The sequence below is a fragment of the Podarcis cretensis genome (assembly GCF_951804945.1).
Source record: "Podarcis cretensis genome assembly, chromosome: 5".
Lineage (NCBI taxonomy): Eukaryota > Metazoa > Chordata > Lepidosauria > Squamata > Lacertidae > Podarcis > Podarcis cretensis.
In genome coordinates, this window is record NC_137174.1 from 5,473,764 (window position 1) to 5,492,246 (window position 18,483).

An 18,483-nucleotide genomic window follows, 5' to 3' on the forward strand; every position below is an offset into this window, starting at 1 on the left:
CCTGGTTCCCTGTACCTTGGTTTCTCGCAGTGAGGGAACCACCAGAAGGCCCTCGGCGCTGGACCTCAGTGTCTGGGCAGAACGATGGAGGTGGAGACGCTCCTTCAGGTATACTGGACCGAGGCCGTTTAGGGCTTTAAAGGTCAGCCCCAACACTTTGAATTGTGCTCGGAAACATACTGGGAGCCAGTGTAGGTCTTTCAAGACCGGTGTTATGTGGTCCCGGTGGCCACTCCCAGTCACCAGTCTAGCTGCCGCATTCTGGATTAGTTGTAGTTTCTGGGTCACCTTCAAAGGTAGTCCCACATAGAGCGTATTGCAGTAGTCCAGGCGAGAGAGAACTAACAGCATGCACCACTCTGGCAAGACAGCAGGTAGGGTCTCAGCCTGCGTACCATATCAGCTGCCATTTTATTATCCCATAATGCAGTGTTAGGGAGCATCCCATTGGCAGTGCTGGAGAACTCTCCCAGGGGGGTGCAGCCATGAGCAAGGGGGATTAAGCACCAGCTCAGGTAGATCCTTGGCTGCTGGGGTGCTCAACTGCCTTAAATGGGCATGGATGCTGGGACTACCAGCTGAGGACCTCCTCTGAGCCTTATGGGACATGGCATCCTGATTATGGGAAACCCAGACAAACACCCTCAGCCATACTCGGGACCAAGGGCCTTCTCGGTAGTGGAGCCCTCCCTGTGGAACACCCTCCCACCAGATTTCAAAGAGAACAACAACTACAAGACTTTTAGAAGACATCTGAAGGCAGCCCTGTTTAGGGAAGCTTTTAATGTTTGATATATTATAGTATTTTAATATTTTTTTGGAAGCTGCCCAGACTGGCTGGGGAAGCCCAGCCAGATGGGCGGGGTATAAATAATAAAATTATTATTATTATTATTATTATTATTATTATTGGAGCTGAAGTCTAGGAACATGAAGGGTGGGCCGGGATGCCCACACTCTGCTGTACAGGATGTTCCTTGAGTGCCATTAATGTCAGGGAGCAGTTGGTATCAAATGTGTCTGTCTCTTTGGACTCTCAAGGGAGGAAACTGCGGAAGATACTGGGTCAGGCTGTCCAGGAGGATGAGGAGGAGAAGGAAAGCAAATGTGGCATCGTCCACATAATGTGTGATTTGTAACTCCTGGTATTTTCTCTTGTTGTCAGTTATTATTGTTGTATTGATATTCTCCTACAGAGGCACTGCAATATCTTTTAGTTTAATGTTCTCATTTTGCTGATCTGCCATCTCTATATTAGGGTTATTACAGAAGTAAAGAAAAATGTGGCATGCCTTTTTAAAAAAAATAAGTTTAAAATACTGCAGTTTTCAGGAAGAATCTTTACTGGTAAAAGGCTCTCATCCCCCCCCCCCCCCAGGAAGGATGTATTAGAAAAGCACTCTCTCTTTTAGTCGAGTTACGGTTAATTATTATAGCAGATCCACTGCAAAGTGCTGTTTATAACAGCATCCTGTAATTTGCAGGTCCAGCTCTCACAGAAAGCAAAAGGTCATTTCATTCATTTCTGCATCTTGACTCTTCCACAGGGGGAAAAGGAAAGGAAATAAGCACATTTGGCCAACACACATGAATGGGCCGTGCTGTGCTGACTTCTCCGAGGCTGCAGTCCTATGCCCAATTACCTGGGGGTAAGCCACATGAGTGAAGTGAGAGTGAAGTGAGAGCTGAACCATAAAGAAGGCTGATCGCTGAAGAATTGATGCTTTTGAATTATGGTGCTGGAGGAGACTCTTGAATCATAGAATCATAGAATCATAGAATCATAGAATCATAGAGTTGGAAGAGACCACAAGGGCCATCGAGTCCAACCCCCTGCCAAGCAGGAAACACCATCAGAGCACTCCTGACATATGGTTGTCAAGCCTCTGCTTAAAGACCTCCAAAGAAGGAGACTCCACCACACTCCTTGGCAGCAAATTCCACTGTCGAACAGCTCTTACTGTCAGGAAGTTCTTCCTAATGTTTAGGTGGAATCTTCTTTCTTGTAGTTTGGAACCATTGCTCCATGTCCGCTTCTCTGGAGCAGCAGAAAACAACCTTTCTCCCTCCTCTATGTGACATCCTTTTATATATTTGAACATGGCTATCATATCACCCCTTAACCTCCTCTGCTCTTGAGAGTCCCATGGACTGCAAGAAGATCAAACCTATCCATTCTGAAGGAATCCAGCCCTGAGTGCTCACTGGAAGGACAGATCCTGAAGCTGAGGCTCCAATATTTTGGCCACCTCATGAGAAGACCCCCTGGAAAAGACCCTGATGTTGGGAAAGATGGAGGGCACAAGGAGAAGGGGACGACAGAGATGGTTGGACAGTGTTCTCGAAGCTACTAGCATGAGTTTGACCAAACTGCGGGAGGCATGCGGAGGCATGGGGTCACAAAGAGGCGGACACGACTAAACGACTAAACAACAACAACAAGCCACATGAAACTCAATGAAAAGGCTGAGGAAGCATGTATAGGATCACAGGGAAACTTAAATCCCATCCATGCCTTACTTGTGTGGAGTGTGTTATTTGGAAATAGAGCTTTTAGCTTCACTCCTGATGTTGCATTGTTCACTGTTGTCTGGAGTAACAAGCCCAAGGGCTGAGCTCCTGCTTGTGTGTATGAGCCCCCCCCCCCCCGGTTAAGGTGCACACGCCCCAGTTGCATGGAGCCACCTTTGCATGTGAGTAGTTTGTGCTTTAAGGTCCGTATAGTTAAAGCCATGGTTTTCCCAGTAGTGATGTATGGAAGGGAGAGCTGGACCATAAAGAAGGTTGATTGCCGAAGAATTCATGCTTTTGAATTATGGTGCTGGAGGAGACTCTTGTGAGTCCCATGGACTGCAAGAAGATCAAATGTATACATTCTTAAGGAAATCAGCCCTGAGTGCTCACTGGAAGGACAGATCCTGAAGCTGAGGCTCCAGTACTTTGGCCACATCATGAGAAGAGGAGACTCCTTGGAAAAGACCCTGATGTTGGGAAAGATTGAGGGCACAAGGAGAAGCGGACGACAGAGGATGAGATGGTTGGACAGTGTTCTCGAAGCTACCAGCATGAGTTTGACCAAACTGCGGGAGGCAGTGGAAGACAGGAGTGACTGGTGTGCTCTGGTCCATGGGGTCACGAAGAGTCAGACACAACTAAACAACTAAACAACAACAACAAGCCACATGAAATTCAATGAAAAGGCTGAGGAAGCATGTAGAGGATCACAGGGAAACTTAAATCCCATCCATGCCTTACTTGTGTGGAGTGTGTTATTTGGAAATAGGGCTTTTAGCTCCACTCCTGATGTTGCATTGTTCACTGTTGTCTGGAGTGACAAGCCCAAGGACTGAGCTCCTGCTTGTGTGTATGAGCCCCCCCCCCCCGGTAAGGGGCACACGCCCCAGTTGCATGGAGCCACCTTGGCCACCCAGTTGCATGGAGCCACCTTTGCGCTATTTCTTCAAATATGCAGCTGCCTAGGAAATGAGTCACAATATTCAGGGTGTTCCTTAAAATATAGGTCTGCTTCAAGTAAACATGGTGATCCCCTACATGAGAGTAACACATGGAGAGGGCTTTCCTTTAACAGCAAATGTCTATATTTTTTAATTCCCTATATGTACACAAGAACTTTGTATTGCTGCCAACATGGATCTGACGCAAAGGCAAGGTTGTGGCATGTGAACCAAAATGCAGCCAATTATTGAAATTTGCACTACTCTGAATTTTCCAGCGGAGTTTTCCAACCAAGAATCTGTGCAGAACTGCACATATCAGTGAAAATAACATAAAAATGCACAATGTTTGAGGAACCTTTTTTTTTGCGGGGGGAGGGGGGGTTAAAAAGAGAGAAACTGAAATATGCAAATGTATCCATCCCTAATTTTCATTAAATTAATGGAGGCTGAAACTCAAATAACTTATTGAATTGCAACTTCAGAATAAAAAGGAGCCTTATGGTTTTCACAGGGCTTTACACATTGGGATGGGGGACTGATATCATTTGCTGTCCCATTCATACTGCGGAGGGTGTGTTTGTGTGTTTGTATATGGAATTATTATGGATCTGATGCTGAAATACTGGTATTAAATAGCTATTAGTTTCTTGCATTTGATGCATCATAAACCTGTCTGCTGTTGCATTTCCATTGGTGCACAGGTAAATTACTTTTTGGGTTGCGGTGACAGAGGGGGGAAATCACTTCTCAGTGCTAATAGATAAATAAAAATCAGCTAAAATGGGAGAGACGCAGTTCCATCATCACCAACAATTTGTCACAGGGTCTACCCCCCCCCCCCCGGCACATCTAAAATCTCAAAGAAAATGGCAATTTGAACTGAAATAGATTCAGAAGGCTGACAGGAATTACAAACATCCTGCCTGGTTACAAATGTGGAAAGCTCACTTTCAATAGCTGTTATCTGGACAGTGCAGCTTTCAAAACCATCTCTAATGTTTTTGAACCTTGAGACATAAGCAGGTAGACATATCTCTGACTTCATTGCTGAAGGTAAAATTAGACGAGAAAAGGACTTGGGTTTCAAATAAGAAAATATATATGGTTCAATGGGATCCACATATGATTAGTTCTACTGCTATGTCAATTAAGCTGGAATGCAATCTGTGCTCCATTTCAAAAAATGAATGTTTGACGCACATAGTCAACCAATTAAACGGGACTGGAAATATATTTCTGTCCCTTGAAATCTATGCCAGGTGACAGATATAATTGCTACAAAAAAATTGCAGTTTGGAACCCAAGGATGACACACACAATTCTGCAGTCCAGAGTCAATGATATCTGTATTAGCAAAGTCACTTAAATAACGCAGAAGGACTCCAGAGATAAAAGTCCTCATCGGTGTATAATTAGAGGAGAAAGGAACAGAGAGTTTGTGTCTATCTTAGGTCAGGTCTTGTACATAGCAGGGAGAAATGTAACTAAACATAAAAAGGAAGATTCCCTCAGAACTACCCAGCCAATTAGAGCATGTGTTACCTCAGTGAATATCATGCCGCTCTGCTTGGTTGCTAAGCGCCTGTCCTCCCTGCAGCTACTTGACTTGAACACTAACAGAATTAATCCATAAGTTACAAACTGAATGATCCCTGCTGTTGCATTTCCAACAATATGTGAGAAAACTGGAGATGGGTACCCTTTTGAGAAATTAACTATGTAACGAAACACAGTGATAGAAAGAAAGGCTGCCTTTCATACTGGCTGGATCTACACTGATCTGGGAAATGCTATTAAAAAATGCTATTAATAAATATAGCTCCCAATGCAATTCCCCATTGGCGACAGATCACTGCTCTTCAGCGCCCTCTGGTGTCACATTTTTATAACACATTTTTAACTCACCAGTGTAGATTAGTCCCCTGTTCCATTCCCTATTACACAGCAGTAACACACCGATATGCCTGTTGTCTTTGTCCATGGAGTTTTCTTGGCAGAGATACTGGAGTGGCTTGCCGGTTCCTGCTCCAGGTGGATCACGTTTGGTCAAAACTCTCCACTATGCCCTGCTTGGCATAGTTCATAGCTTCTCTGAGTTATTCAAGCCCCTTTGCCACGGCAAGGCAGTGATCCATGATGTATGGAAGTGAGAGCTGGACCATAAAGAAGGCTGATCGCCGAAGAACTGGTGCTTTTGAATTATGGTGCTGGAGGAGACTCTTGAGAGTCCCATGGACTGCAAGAAGATCAATCCTCTCCATTCTTAAGGAAATCGGCCCTGAGTGCTCACTGGAAGGACAGATCCTGAAGCTGAGGCTCCAAGACTTTGGCCACCTCATGAGAAGAGAAGACTCCCTGGAAAAGACCCTGATGTTGGGAAAGATGGAGGGCACAAGGAGAAGGGGACGACAGAGGACGAGATGGTTGGATAGTGTTCCTGAAACTACCAGCATGAGTCTGACCAAACTGCGGGAGGCAGTGGAAGACAGGAGTGCCTGGCGTCCTCTAGTCCATGGGGTCACGAAGAGTCGGACACGACTAAACAACAACAACACACGGATGCCAAAATAGCCTTGATCAAAGAAAAAGAATCGCAGCACCATGACATTCATTTTCAGAAGGGCCTATATAGGTTCGGAGTTGTCCCTCACATTGAATTGCTTTTTCACGTGACAGAAAAGGGAGTGCCTCTATACATGTAGCAGTGATAGTGAGTAAGGTTTGGTGTTATGCATTTCAGGCCCATATGAAAACTGAGCTACCTTGTTATTTCAATTTTGGGAAACAATATATAACGAAATGAAAAAAAATGTTGAGATATTCATTTAGGAAAACACCAGAAGGTTTTCTATTGGGAATAGTACCAGGAAGCTTAAAGGAAGAAGACAAGACCTTATATTTATACGCAGCAGTAGCTGCAAGGCTATTGATTGCGAAAAATTGGAAAATTGGTATTGTACCGACAAAAATAGAGTGGCTTGCCAAATTATTGGAGTACTACAATATATCCAAAACAATGGGAGAAATTGGAAAGATCTCAAAAGAGAAGATAGACAGGGATTGGAAGGTGTTTAAAAGATACTTGCAAAACCCTATCGAAAAATCAGAACTCCTATTAGAATAAACAAGTTCCGTTTCAAATACTGAAATACTAAATAAGATGGATAACAATGTGTAATAAAAAAGAAGTATGAAATTAGGTTAAAGGTGTGTGAAAGAAAGTAATAGAAGTGGAAAGAAATTGCAATTGAGTAGATTGGAAGTCTAACACAAAGGTGGGGTGAGGGGTGGTGGATGGTGATGGGAAAAGGAATTATCTGTGGGACTGAGTGTAGGTATGTTTGAACACTTTTAAGGATTGTATGAAATGTATGTTTGTATGCTTGTATATTCGCAATATGTGTGTAAAATTAAATAAAAATATTTTAAAAAAAGAAAAGAAAAGAAAGAAAACTGAGCTACCACTTGAGCGGATAACCAATGGGATCTCCAGCCAGTATCTGATGCGGAGGGGTGGCTAACACCCCAGAGGACAGGATCACACTTCAAAACGACCTTGACAGATTAGAGAACTGGGCCTAAACAAACAAGATGAATTTTAATAGGGAGAAATGTAAAGTATTGCACTTGGGCAAAAAAAATGAGAAGCACAAATACAAGATGGGTGACACCTGGCTTGAGAGCAGTACATGTGAAAAGGATCTAGGAGTCTTGGTTGACCACAAACTTGACATGAGCCAACAGTGTGACGCGGCAGCTAAAAAAGCCAATGCAGTTCTGGGCTGCATCAATAGGAGTATTGCATCTAGATCAAGGGAAGTAATAGTGCCACTGTATTCTGCTCTGGTCAGACCTCACCTGGAGTACTGTGTCCAGTTCTGGGCACCACAGTTCAAGAAGGACACTGACAAACTGGAACGTATCCAGAGGAGGGCAACCAAAATGGTCAAAGGCCTGGAAACGATGCCTTATGAGGAACGGCTAAGGGAGCTGGGCATGTTTAGCCTGGAGAAGAGGAGGTTAAGGGGTGATATGATAGCCATGTTCAAATATATAAAAGGATGTCACATGGAGGAGGGAGAAAGGTTGTTTTCTGCTGCTCCAGAGAAGCGGACACGGAGCAATGGATCCAAACTACAAGAAAGAAGATTCCACCTAAACATTAGGAAGAACTTCCTGACAGTAAGAGCTGTTTGACAGTGGAATTTGCTGCCCAGGAGTGTGGTGGAGTCTCCTTCTTTGGAGGTCTTTAAGCAGAGGCTTGACAACCATATGTCAGGAGTGCTCTGATGGTGTTTCCTGCTTGGCAGGGGGTTGGACTCGATGGCCCTTGTGGTCTCTTCCAACTCTATGATTCTATGATTCTATTTCCTCCGCCATCTCTTCAGATCGCTTGTGCATCCTGCTAAAAATAAAGCAGCTCTTAAATAAGAGGACTCGCTAATTTGCTCGAGCTCCTGTATTCTTTTTTTAGGCCAGTTGCAAATACTATGACATTTGTGAGATTCTTCCCTCCTGCTTCAATAAGGAATTGCCGGGCCTGTTCCCTTCCTGCTGGTAGACCTAAAATAAATTAGCACCTTCTTCAGTCCCAGGAGAATTTCGAATTATAAGGAGGAAATATCTGCGTGTAAAAAAGCTGATATAGAATAAGGCCCACCTTTTTGAAGGGGGGGGGGGGCGAGCCTTCTTTAAAATGCTTTCTCCATCTAGGTTTTTGTTTTTTTTTTAAACATTCAAATTAATGTACAAAGGCCACTCAAAGGATCTGGCTTCCTACTGCATTTTAATTCAATTAACTTGAGTGGCTTCTCTTAAAAGAGTTGAGCTTTCCGTTTCCCAAAATAGCTTCCCTGCGATGAGGAGATGATACTGCAAAGCATCTACTTCTTTTTTTCTAAGGCCCTGCAGAGATATTTAAATCAGCACGGTGATGTTCTTGCATGTCTGAAATCCACGCTCCTGCCACCCCACTGCAGATCCAGCTTGCCATGGCTCAGCGGCAAGGTCACAGTGGCAGCAGTGTGGGCAAAGGTGCTGTATTGCTGACACTGGCAAAGCCCCAGTGAGGCTGGCAGTGGTGCAATGATGGGGGCAGGGTGTCAGCTGGGTGGTGGTAAAAATTTGCACCGCCTGAAGCAAATGGCTTCATCTTGCTGAATGCAGAGATTACCCCTGGGTGAAGTATCAATGCAAGATTCAGCTGCCAATGCACTTAGCTTCTGGAATTGTGGTGTGTGTGTGTGTGTGTGTGTGTGTGTATGCATGCACCATCTTGTTTCATTCAGTTCCCAGACTGTCTTGAGCTGGTTGTGCTTGTAGTTACAGGGGGAACAGGCCTTTTCTATGGGTCAATCTACACCAGGCATAGTCAAACTCAGCCCTCAAGATGTTTCGAGACTACAATTCCCATCACCCCTGACCACTGGTCCTGTTAGCTAGGGGATGATGGGAGTTGTGGTCCCAAAACATCTGGAGGGCCAAGTTTGCTTATGCCTGATCTACACACAGGAAAAAAACCCGCTAGGAATAAGGCAGAAATTAAATGGTTATAACGAAAGGGGGGGAAAACGCTATGGAAAAGCTCCTAGATTTTTTTTTGCTCTCTAGCACCATCTGGCATTGCATGTTTATAATGCATTCAAAACACTGATTTTTTTTTTTACTAATGTATCTGAGTCCTGTACTTGTGACCTAGGAATTGCTTATTCTCTAAAAAGCAATTCAAGAAGGACACTGACAAACTGGAACGTGTCCAGAGGAGGGCAACCAAAATGGTCAAAGGCCTGGAAATGATGCCTTATGAGGAACGGCTAAGGGAGCTGGGCATGTTTAGCCTGGAGAAGAGGAGGTTAAGGGGTGATATGATAGCCATGTTCAAATATATAAAAGGATGCCACATAGAGGAGGGAGAAAGGTTGTTTTCTGCTGCTCCAGAGAAGCGGACACGGAGCAATGGTTCCAAACTACAAGAAAGAAGATTCCACCTAAACATTAGGAAGAACTTCCTGACAGTAAGAGCTGTTTGACAGTGGAATTTGCTGCCAAGGAGTGTGGTGGAGTCTCCTTCTTTGGAGGTCTTTAAGCAGAGGCTTGACAACCATATGTCAGGAATGCTCTGATGGTGTTTCCTGCTTGGCAGGGGGTTGCCTATGCCTGCTCAACATATTGTGGTGAGCGCATCATTCTTTCTATTTGCTGCAGGCTTCCAACACCATAATGATCAACTGACTTTTCGTGTTTGTTTTGAGTATAGGGTTATGAGTAAGATAGAAAACATGCTTTATTTCAATTAATTTGCACAAGGGTGTAGCAGTGAGACCACCAGATTGGCTCTACCAGTCTCCCCACGCAGTGGCCACCACCCATCTCAGCCCATGCAGCCCCAACCTCAGCTTCCCCTTCTCCTCCTGGTAGATAGTAGGGATGCTGCAGTGCTGGTGTTCCTGTAGCTGCACCTCGCTGGGTGAGTTGCTTGTGTTATTTTCTACACTTGATTCATTGACTATTTAGGTGTTTGATCGTTTTTGTTTTTAAGGATTGTGTTGTTTTCTTTTTCTTTTATGGTTTTTGGAAATGCCTCCAGCCATGGGATGAAAAACAATAATAATAAAGGAAGAGCTTCAGAGTACAGAAAGGGTTTGCCAAGTTGTTCAATTGGTTTTATTATAGCACTTGAAAAATAACTGGAAACTGAAAGCTTTGTCTTGCTTTTTTCAGAAAACTAATTTGGGAATAGTAAAGGGACCCCTGACCATTAGGTCTAGTCGTGAACGACTCTGGGGTTGTGGCGCTCATCTCACTTTATTGGCCGAGGGAGCCGGCGTACAGCTTCCGAGTCATGTGGCCAGGATTACTAAGCCGCTTCTGGCGAACCAGAGCAGCGCACGGAAATGCTGTTTACCTTCCCGCTGGAGTGGTACCTATTTGTCTACTTGCACTTTGACGTGCTTTCGAACTGCTAGGTTGGCAGGAGCAGGGACCGAGCAACAGGAGCTCACCCCGTCGCGGGGATTCGAACCGCCGACCTTCTGATCGGCAAGTCCTAGGCTCTGTGGTTTAACCCACAGCACCACCCACGTCCCTTGGGAATAAGCAGCTTAAAGATAGCAAATCCTCCTGGTACATGGAAGGCTAAAGGACTGGCCCATCTCTGTCTTGTCCCCCAAAAGTGCGACTGCACACAGAGGAGCACTTGGCAGGGGCCTCAAAAGACCATTGTCAGGGACTCAGCGGGAGCGCAGGGAGGAGAGGAGATGGAGAGCGAGGGGGAGCAATTCGAGGGCAGCGTAGGAGAAGATGACAGCAGCCCGATAGATTCCATGAGCCTCTCCAGCGAATCGGAAGATTCACAGAAGGGGGCGCCGATGGGCAGGGGACCCAAGGGGGACACCCCAGAAGCAAGGGGCCAGCGGGGACTCCCAGAGCAGCAGTTGGAAATCAGGACCAGCTTCCCCACCAGAGCGTAGTGGGGGGGGGAGGAGTCCCAGGTATCAGAGCCCACATATGCACCACCAGCGAGAGAAGATGAGTCAGGGTTGGCCACGCCTCCATCGGAGAGCGAGGGAACGGTCAAGATGAAAGTTGCAGGCTGGGTGCGCGCGCCAAGTTCAAATGTACAGGCGAGCGGCACAGAAGGTAGCCCGGATAGGGAACCAGGTCCTAAAGCCCGCCGGAAGGAGGGGGAAGAATCATCAGGGTCAGCGTCAGAGGAGTCCAGGAAGGATGAAACCCTAGCGGGCAGGAGGGCCCAGAGGAGAAAGGAACTTAGGAAGAGGTGGAGCAAAGCGAGAGTGTTAAACTGGTGTGGAAGGGGCGGAGACTCAGACGGGACTTCGCCGGTCTAAGGTCGAGACGTAGAGCTGCGCGCTGCGGCTTTAAAATGGAAACTGAACCTCAATAAAGACTTTTGTACATAACTACAGCCTAGCGTTGGTCCTCTGTGAGCTGGGACCTGGAGGCAGCTCTGACAACCATTCTCTGCCTTCCTGGCTAGCCACCACTTCTCCCAATCTCTCTAATGGTGAGCTTTTGGGGAGTGAGGCTCATCATTTAGCAATGGCAATACAATGGTACCTCTAGTTACAAACTTAATTCGTTCTGGAGGGCCATTCTTAACCTGAAACTGTTCTTAACTAGAGGCGTGCTTTCACTAATGGGGCCTCTTGCTGCTGCTGTGCCGCTGGCACACGATTTCCGTTTTCATCCTGGGGCAAAGTTCTCAACTCAAGGTAACTCTTCCAGGTTAGAGGAGTTTGTAGCCTGAAGCGTTTGTAACCTGAGGTGTTTGTAACTCAAGGTACCACTGTAGATTCCCAATCCCCTTTTTATTGTGCAATTGGCAGCATTAGAAAATGTGCTGGCAAACGAGCCGCCATCTTGCATCCCCATAATGCCCCAGAGCTGGTGTCAAATGGCCACTACAAAAAATAAAATAAAATAAAATAAAAAGATAGCAATTATTCAGAGAAAAATATACCAAGTGGCTTTCTTTTCCAGAAGAATGAGGGGGAAAAATACTCTTTGTCTTCTGGGGCGGGGGGAGATCATCCTCATGTTGAGGACACTTTCCTCAACATGTCCAGTTGGATGAAAATTTATGGGAGGATGTGCAACAGTGTGTGTTAGCCTATTATCCGAACAGAATGTCAGTCCATGGGTTTCATGACGAGTCCACGCACAATAAAAGGAAATGGAGAATTCTGACCATTTACTTCACATTTAATTAGCCTATAACAAAGAGAAGCAGGTATTAGACAGGAATGGTATTCAACATCTACATGGACTTCCATTTTATTTCAGTAAAAGTGACTTAATTGGCAAACCCACATTGGCAGACTCTTTTTATTCCACCCAGCCTGTTAGTCCATCGGGTGAGTCTCTCTCAAAAGAGCAGAGATGTTGCTCGCCCAGAGCTTTCGCCATAATGCCTGCTCCATGTCAGGTGGTCAGTCTCGTGGCTGTAGCGGTGAGCCAACGACACCAGAACCAATCTCACGGAACACCTGACAGGATTGTCAAAATTGGTCTTCTGTAAAATGGGCAAAGCAACCCTAACCCCAGCTGGACAGCAGCGGGGGGTGATGAAGTGCCATAGCCAGGGCCACATCTGCAATGCCACTGCTCATGCCAGCCAGGATGGAAGGCGGGTGGTGGGAGGAAAGTCTTAGCTCGGTCCAATGATGTCTAGTGATGGGTGGCGAACTCAGGAACCTAGGCCGGCTCAGTCCCTCCCTGCAATGGGAATGATCCACTGGGGGGGGGGGTTCTTTCTGTGGACTACCACCCACACTTCCACCTGCCTGCACTTTCCATAGGGAGGGTGTTGAGGTCTGCATGAGAGGAGGGACACCACTCCAGCAATGAAGGTCAGAGCAGCTGTTTTGGACCTGCTGGAGGGAGACTCAACATTTGGAATGCAGCCTTAGAAAGACGGATCTTGCAGTGGGACTCCATTTATTAGCCAAGCCCCAACGCCAAGGTACAGCTTTCAGCCTGCATCTACTGTAAACGGTAAAGGTAAAGGGGGCCCTGACTATGGCTGACTCTGGGGTTGCAGCGCTCATCTCGCTTTACTGGCCAAGGGAGCCGGCATACAGCTTCCGGGTCATGTGGCCAGCATGACTAAGCCGCTTCTGGCGAACCAGAGCAGCGCATGGAAACGCCGTTTACCTTCCCGCTAGAGTGGTACCTATTTATCTACTTGCACTTTGAGGTGCTTTCGAACTGCTAGGTTGGCAGGAGCTCGGACCGAGCAACGGGAGCTCACCCCGTCGGCATCTACTGTACCCGTCAGAAAATGTGCCTGCTCAGGACTGTCTCAGTGTATGAATAAGAAGATTAATTTAGAGCACTAGTGGACTTAAAAGGACTAATTATCCTGGAGTTACCTTGGATACTTCAAGTTTAAACAGCATTTGTGGAAATGAAAGCCGAATGGTGAGGGCAAAACCGATTGGGGAGAGAAAATGAACATCAATAACATCTGAAACAATGTGAACATGTAGTTCTGCAGTGTCAACTGGAAATTGCCGAAAAAGAAAATAGAGAATAAGAGCCTTTCTATGGTTTTCCTGCAGTGCTAATAGTCTTTTGCATCATATTGAAATTTAGAATCTGTGTACTGTACAGAGCAGAATGTAATGCTGTTTCATTGCCACAAGAGGGAGCTTTTGAGAGAGGATGCTTTTTTCCTTTGGTAGGTGGTTATACCGACCTCCCAGAGAGAGAGAGAGAAAACATCTGGCCTAATCAAATGGTACTACTTGGCTGTGGTTCAGATGCAAATGGAATCAATCAGTCAAATGTAGGAATAAGTAGCAATTTTCTTCAGGCTTTTAACAATATTGATGACTCTAAGAACCAGGGATGGGCACCCTGTTCATCATTTCCAAATTAAGAAAATGCATTAGTGTGAGGTGGCGTGCCAAAACGAACCTGATTGTATTTGTGCCGCATCTTATGCGCCTAAGTGTGATCCAGGCCGAGCCCCCTGGATCACAGAAAAAAGATGCAAGCTCTGTGCTGATGGGAGGCGCATTATGGCAAGCAAATCCTTTGTGGAAACAAGCGTGAAGGAGGCAAGGGGTGGAGGAAATGGACTCTTGTGTTAATCTGAACGTAATTTTAGTAAATTTGGAAAATTCCAAATTGGACGTGCTGGGCACACAGCACTTGGATCCTAAGAAGCCTTGGTCCATCCAGATCAGTACTGTTCACACTGATTGGCAACAACCCTCTAGGATTTCAGAGAGGGAATGTCTCTTCCAACCCTCCCTGGAAATCAAACCGGGGACCTTCTGTGTTCAAAGCAGGTGCTGCACCTCTGAGTGGTGGCCCTTTGTCCTAGAAAGACAATTCTTCCTGGTAAGTTATTCTCCCCAAAACAGGACACTGGAGTCAGCCTTCAGAATTATTGGTAAACGGGACATAGAAATTGAACAAAGATATTTGGGGCACAGCTACAATTAGTCATGATTAACCGCCCTTGGCATCAAGTGGGATTTGAGTTAGCCACAACCAATTCCATTGCTTTCAATGAGATACAATCATGGCTTGCTTTTGCTACTCAGTGTCCCCCCCCCCTTATTTGTTTTTAGTCCTTTTATTTATGACCCTTCATCATTTCTGTTCACAGCCATGGCTACTGTCACATACTCAAAATGGATTTCTGCAGCAATGAGCCCTAGAAACTGCTCTTCAGAAATGAAAACTGGAACCCGTGGGACACAGGGTATACGCCACGTTGAAAATTTGCAAGATGTTTGTGAAATCAAAACGAAACCATACACTGTTGCTTTGTGATGCTTTAGCATTTGTGTTCACTTAAATACCCCCAACAACACACTAGAATATACAGTACAAACATGGTCCATGCTTGATTAATTGGACTAAATGTTGAATACGATGATTGTCAGATTGTCCTTAAATGGAAAACTCATTGTGGAATGATATAAGTAGACCAAAGAATTAAGCAGATTTGCTTTTTTAAAAAATGCATCTAAACAGACATGAAGTGTATAACTTACTAAAAACACATTTCCCCCCCATTTCCAGTCTCAACGTTTCATATATATATAAACCTGTATTCGTCACTAAATCCAAGAAGGATTTCCCTTTCCTTAGGTCCAAAAACAAAACAAAACAAAACGAAAAAGCTTCCTTGAATCCGTGGGATTTCTTTTTCCCATCAAGAGTCAGCAGTGTGCCTGGGAACACGGTAATGGTCAGGTTTGATGCGTGCCTTCTTCTCTTGCGGATTGGCATACTTCCACTTGGATGGAGACATCTTCAGCTTTTTCCTCTTCTTGTCCGTGCACCACACTTTCTCACAATACTCCTCCACTCTCTGGAAGTTGCTGTAGCCTATTAGCTGCAGGAACTCCTTGTACCAAGGCCTGGAGCCCTGGGCTATGCTGCTCTGTGCCGGGCATGGCATCTTGTGTGATGCGTCCTCCTCATAGTCTTTGTTGAACATGTCGTCCACACGCTCTTCTTCCACAACTTCTAGTGTGATTTTCCTTACTGTGTGAACAATGCTGTGTTCCACCGTCTGGCAGAAATACGTCCCAGCGTCCATCCTGTGCAGCCTTAAGAACAAGAGGCCAAAGTCCACTTTGAGTACCCTTTCATCAGTCTTCACCTGAGGGTGGGCAACAAGGAAATGGTGTTATTCAGTGGAAATAAAGCAATACAGTAATACAGTAATATCACATGGGTGTGGTTTTAAAAATAATATAATAATAATCAGGAGAAAGGAGGTAAAAAAGTGTAAGGGGAATTAGAAACACTATGACAGGATAACAGAATCATGGAGTTTCATTGGATTTCTGGAAAGCTTATCAGGAGCAACTTGAGTGCAGAAGTTGGAGCAAACGGAAGCATAATTTGTGTGTGTTCATTTCAAACATCTTTGGGTTCAATGCAGTCAAAAACTAACCACCTTAAGGTACTACTCATTTTAATAAGAGAGATCAACTCTTTAACTGAAATCAATGATATTTGGGGTGGAAGTTGATGTGCTCGTGGGGGATCCATGGGTCAGAATAATTACCGTATTTTTCACTCTATAACACGCACCCGACCATAACACGCACGTAGTTTTTAGAGGAGGAAAATCCGTAGGCATGCCACCCATAGGCATTCCCTCCATAACACGCACAGACATTTCCCCTTACTTTTTAGGAGGAAAAAAGTGAGTATTATGGTGCAAAAAATACGGTATCTATAAAAACTGCAAGAGGTGCTTGATAACACAGCATGAGTGGGTGAAATGCAGATCTTGGGTTTTCCTGGTGGATTACAGGCTCGACTCTAGGAAGAGTGCACAAGCTCATGGCTTGCTCCTCTGACCTGCCTACCCATGTCATGTGTGAACTGGTCCACAGAGGAGGGATTACATATCAAAGAAAACTGCATCATTCCAAAGTACCCTTCCCCACAATCTAAATAAACTGGTTATTTAAAGGCAGTATAAATATTTACAGAGCAACCTTTCCTTTTAATTTAAAAAGAAGAAGAAGAAGAAGAAGAAGAGTTTGGATATGATATGCCGCTTTATCTCTACCCGAAGGAGTCTCAAAGCGGCTAACATTCTCCTTTCCCTTCCTCCCCCACAACAAACACTCTGTGAGGTGAGTGGGGCTGAGAGACTTCAAAGAAGTGTGACTAGCCCAAGGTCACCCAGCAGCTGCAGGTGGAGGAGCAGGGAAGCGAACCCGGTTCACCAGATTACGAGTCTACCGCTCTCAACCACTACACCACATTGGCTGCAGTAAGCGCAACAGAACGTTTCACAATATTGCACAATATTGTGATGATAAGGATATGATGATGTCTTCAAAATGCCATTAATACTGGAGGATGTGAAGTGGACGAGGGGGCCTGTGCAAGAGAGGTTACCCCCTTCCATGCAGTGAAAAAGTACCTCTTCCTTCCGTGCTTCATGTGCTCTCTGTACAAACCAGATCACTTTGGCCTGCAAGGTCCTTGGTATACATTCAAGGAGAGTGCTGTTGTATTCTATTCCGTATACTAGTCGCTCTTCAGTCTTATCCAGGATGTCTCCTATAAAGAAAGAAAACACACACAAAAACCTGGTATGGTCCTTCACAAATACTCATTTGTCTTTCCCCAGGCCAGACCAAGCCATTTTGCCATCTGAGATGATAAAGATGGGCACCACCGCATCCCACAGGGCTGACAGCTGCTGCCCACTGCTGGCAGCAGAGAGGAAGGGCTTCAGCTCTTGTGAGGCTTCACCAAAACTCCTGGTCAGGCAGCTGCTAGCAATGGAAGCTCAAGGGGCATGGCAGTGCCTGGCAAGGGCACCCACTCTTTCTGGGAGACCTGCTGGGGCCCGGGCAGGCAGCAAGAGGCACTCTGTCTGCTGCCTCTGCCAATCTGCCATCTGAGGCAGGTGGCTCAGGGTGGCACATGATAGGACTGGCCTTCACACTGAGCCCCCTCCAGACTTCTAGGAAAAACTTTAGCCTTCACTTTTCAATCACAAAATAACAAATAACTTCCATTATAGCGACTCGTGGCAATTGAGGATTTATCAACATACGCCTTCCTTGATAAATTTATGATTGTACTGGTTCCCAAGATCATAGAAAGTGACCTTTTGTTTTAAAGAAAATGTTTGCAAATGGCTTTCTGATTAGAAGCAGCCTCTGCTGATGTTCTTTTATTAAAAGTGCTAACAAAGCAGTGTCTAAAGCAGGGCTACTTTAGATAATATGTTTTTTATATAAGCATTGCATATGTCTGTGTGACGTGAATGGCACTGCCTCTTTCCTGAAGGAAATGAGTGGTTCTGTGTCTGAGTTACAGGATTTTGCAGAATGTGCATGCCTAGCAGTACTAGCTTTTGCTTTTAGCCCCTCAAAGTGCTCCACAGAGCTACAATACCAGACTGAAATAAAGCACGACATTTGTATCAACAGGGCAGCGGGGCCAGGCCAGGCATGCAAATTTCATCCACTTCTGTCAAAAGGGGGAAAGGTTGTTATCATTTCCCATGAAAGGAGATGCTCTATCTAGTAGAACAGAGATTCTTCAGTAGTCTATACTCATACCCCTTGATCCAGCTAAATGCTTGTAAACTGGACTTCTTGCTTTCACATCCAGGAGTTAAATTAAGTCTGAATGGACCACAGCTTAACAACTTGGTGGGATCAAGTCTCCAGTGGCTGCCACTGAGCAAATGATTTTGTTGTCCTGAGGCCAGAAATTAGTCATCTGTTGATGTTTATAAGTTGCATAAACTTGCCAAGAGAACTTGCAGCCCTTTGCAAAACACATGCCATGCTGAATAGAAGGCTCTTTGTGGACACAGTCCTCCTGTAGGCTGCATTTAGTGCCAGAACCATGAATGCCCACTCAATGTGCTTCTTGAAGAATAGCAGGTGGCCAAAGCAATGTCTTTTGTCTCTATTTTATAATTTGCCTTTCTTCCATGATAAAAACTTCAGTTTTTCTTAGAATCATGAATCTGCCACATTGTAATCTGAAGGTCTCTTGA

General features: G+C 45.2%; 1 protein-coding gene across 2 annotated transcripts in view; it reads right to left on the minus strand.

Annotated features, from left to right (window-relative positions):
* Positions 1-14,751: 14,751 nt before the first annotated feature.
* Positions 14,752-18,483, minus strand: part of SEMA3E (semaphorin 3E) — a 169,059-nt gene continuing 165,327 nt past the window's right edge. For both annotated transcript variants that reach the window (XM_079975172.1, XM_079975173.1), the window contains exons 16-17: positions 16,885-17,024; positions 14,752-15,600 (exon numbers count right to left, since the gene is read on the minus strand). In XM_079975172.1, the coding sequence (XP_079831298.1) occupies positions 15,148-15,600; positions 16,885-17,024 (593 nt within the window). In that variant the 3' untranslated portion in view covers positions 14,752-15,147. The remainder of the gene's footprint in view (positions 15,601-16,884; positions 17,025-18,483) is intronic.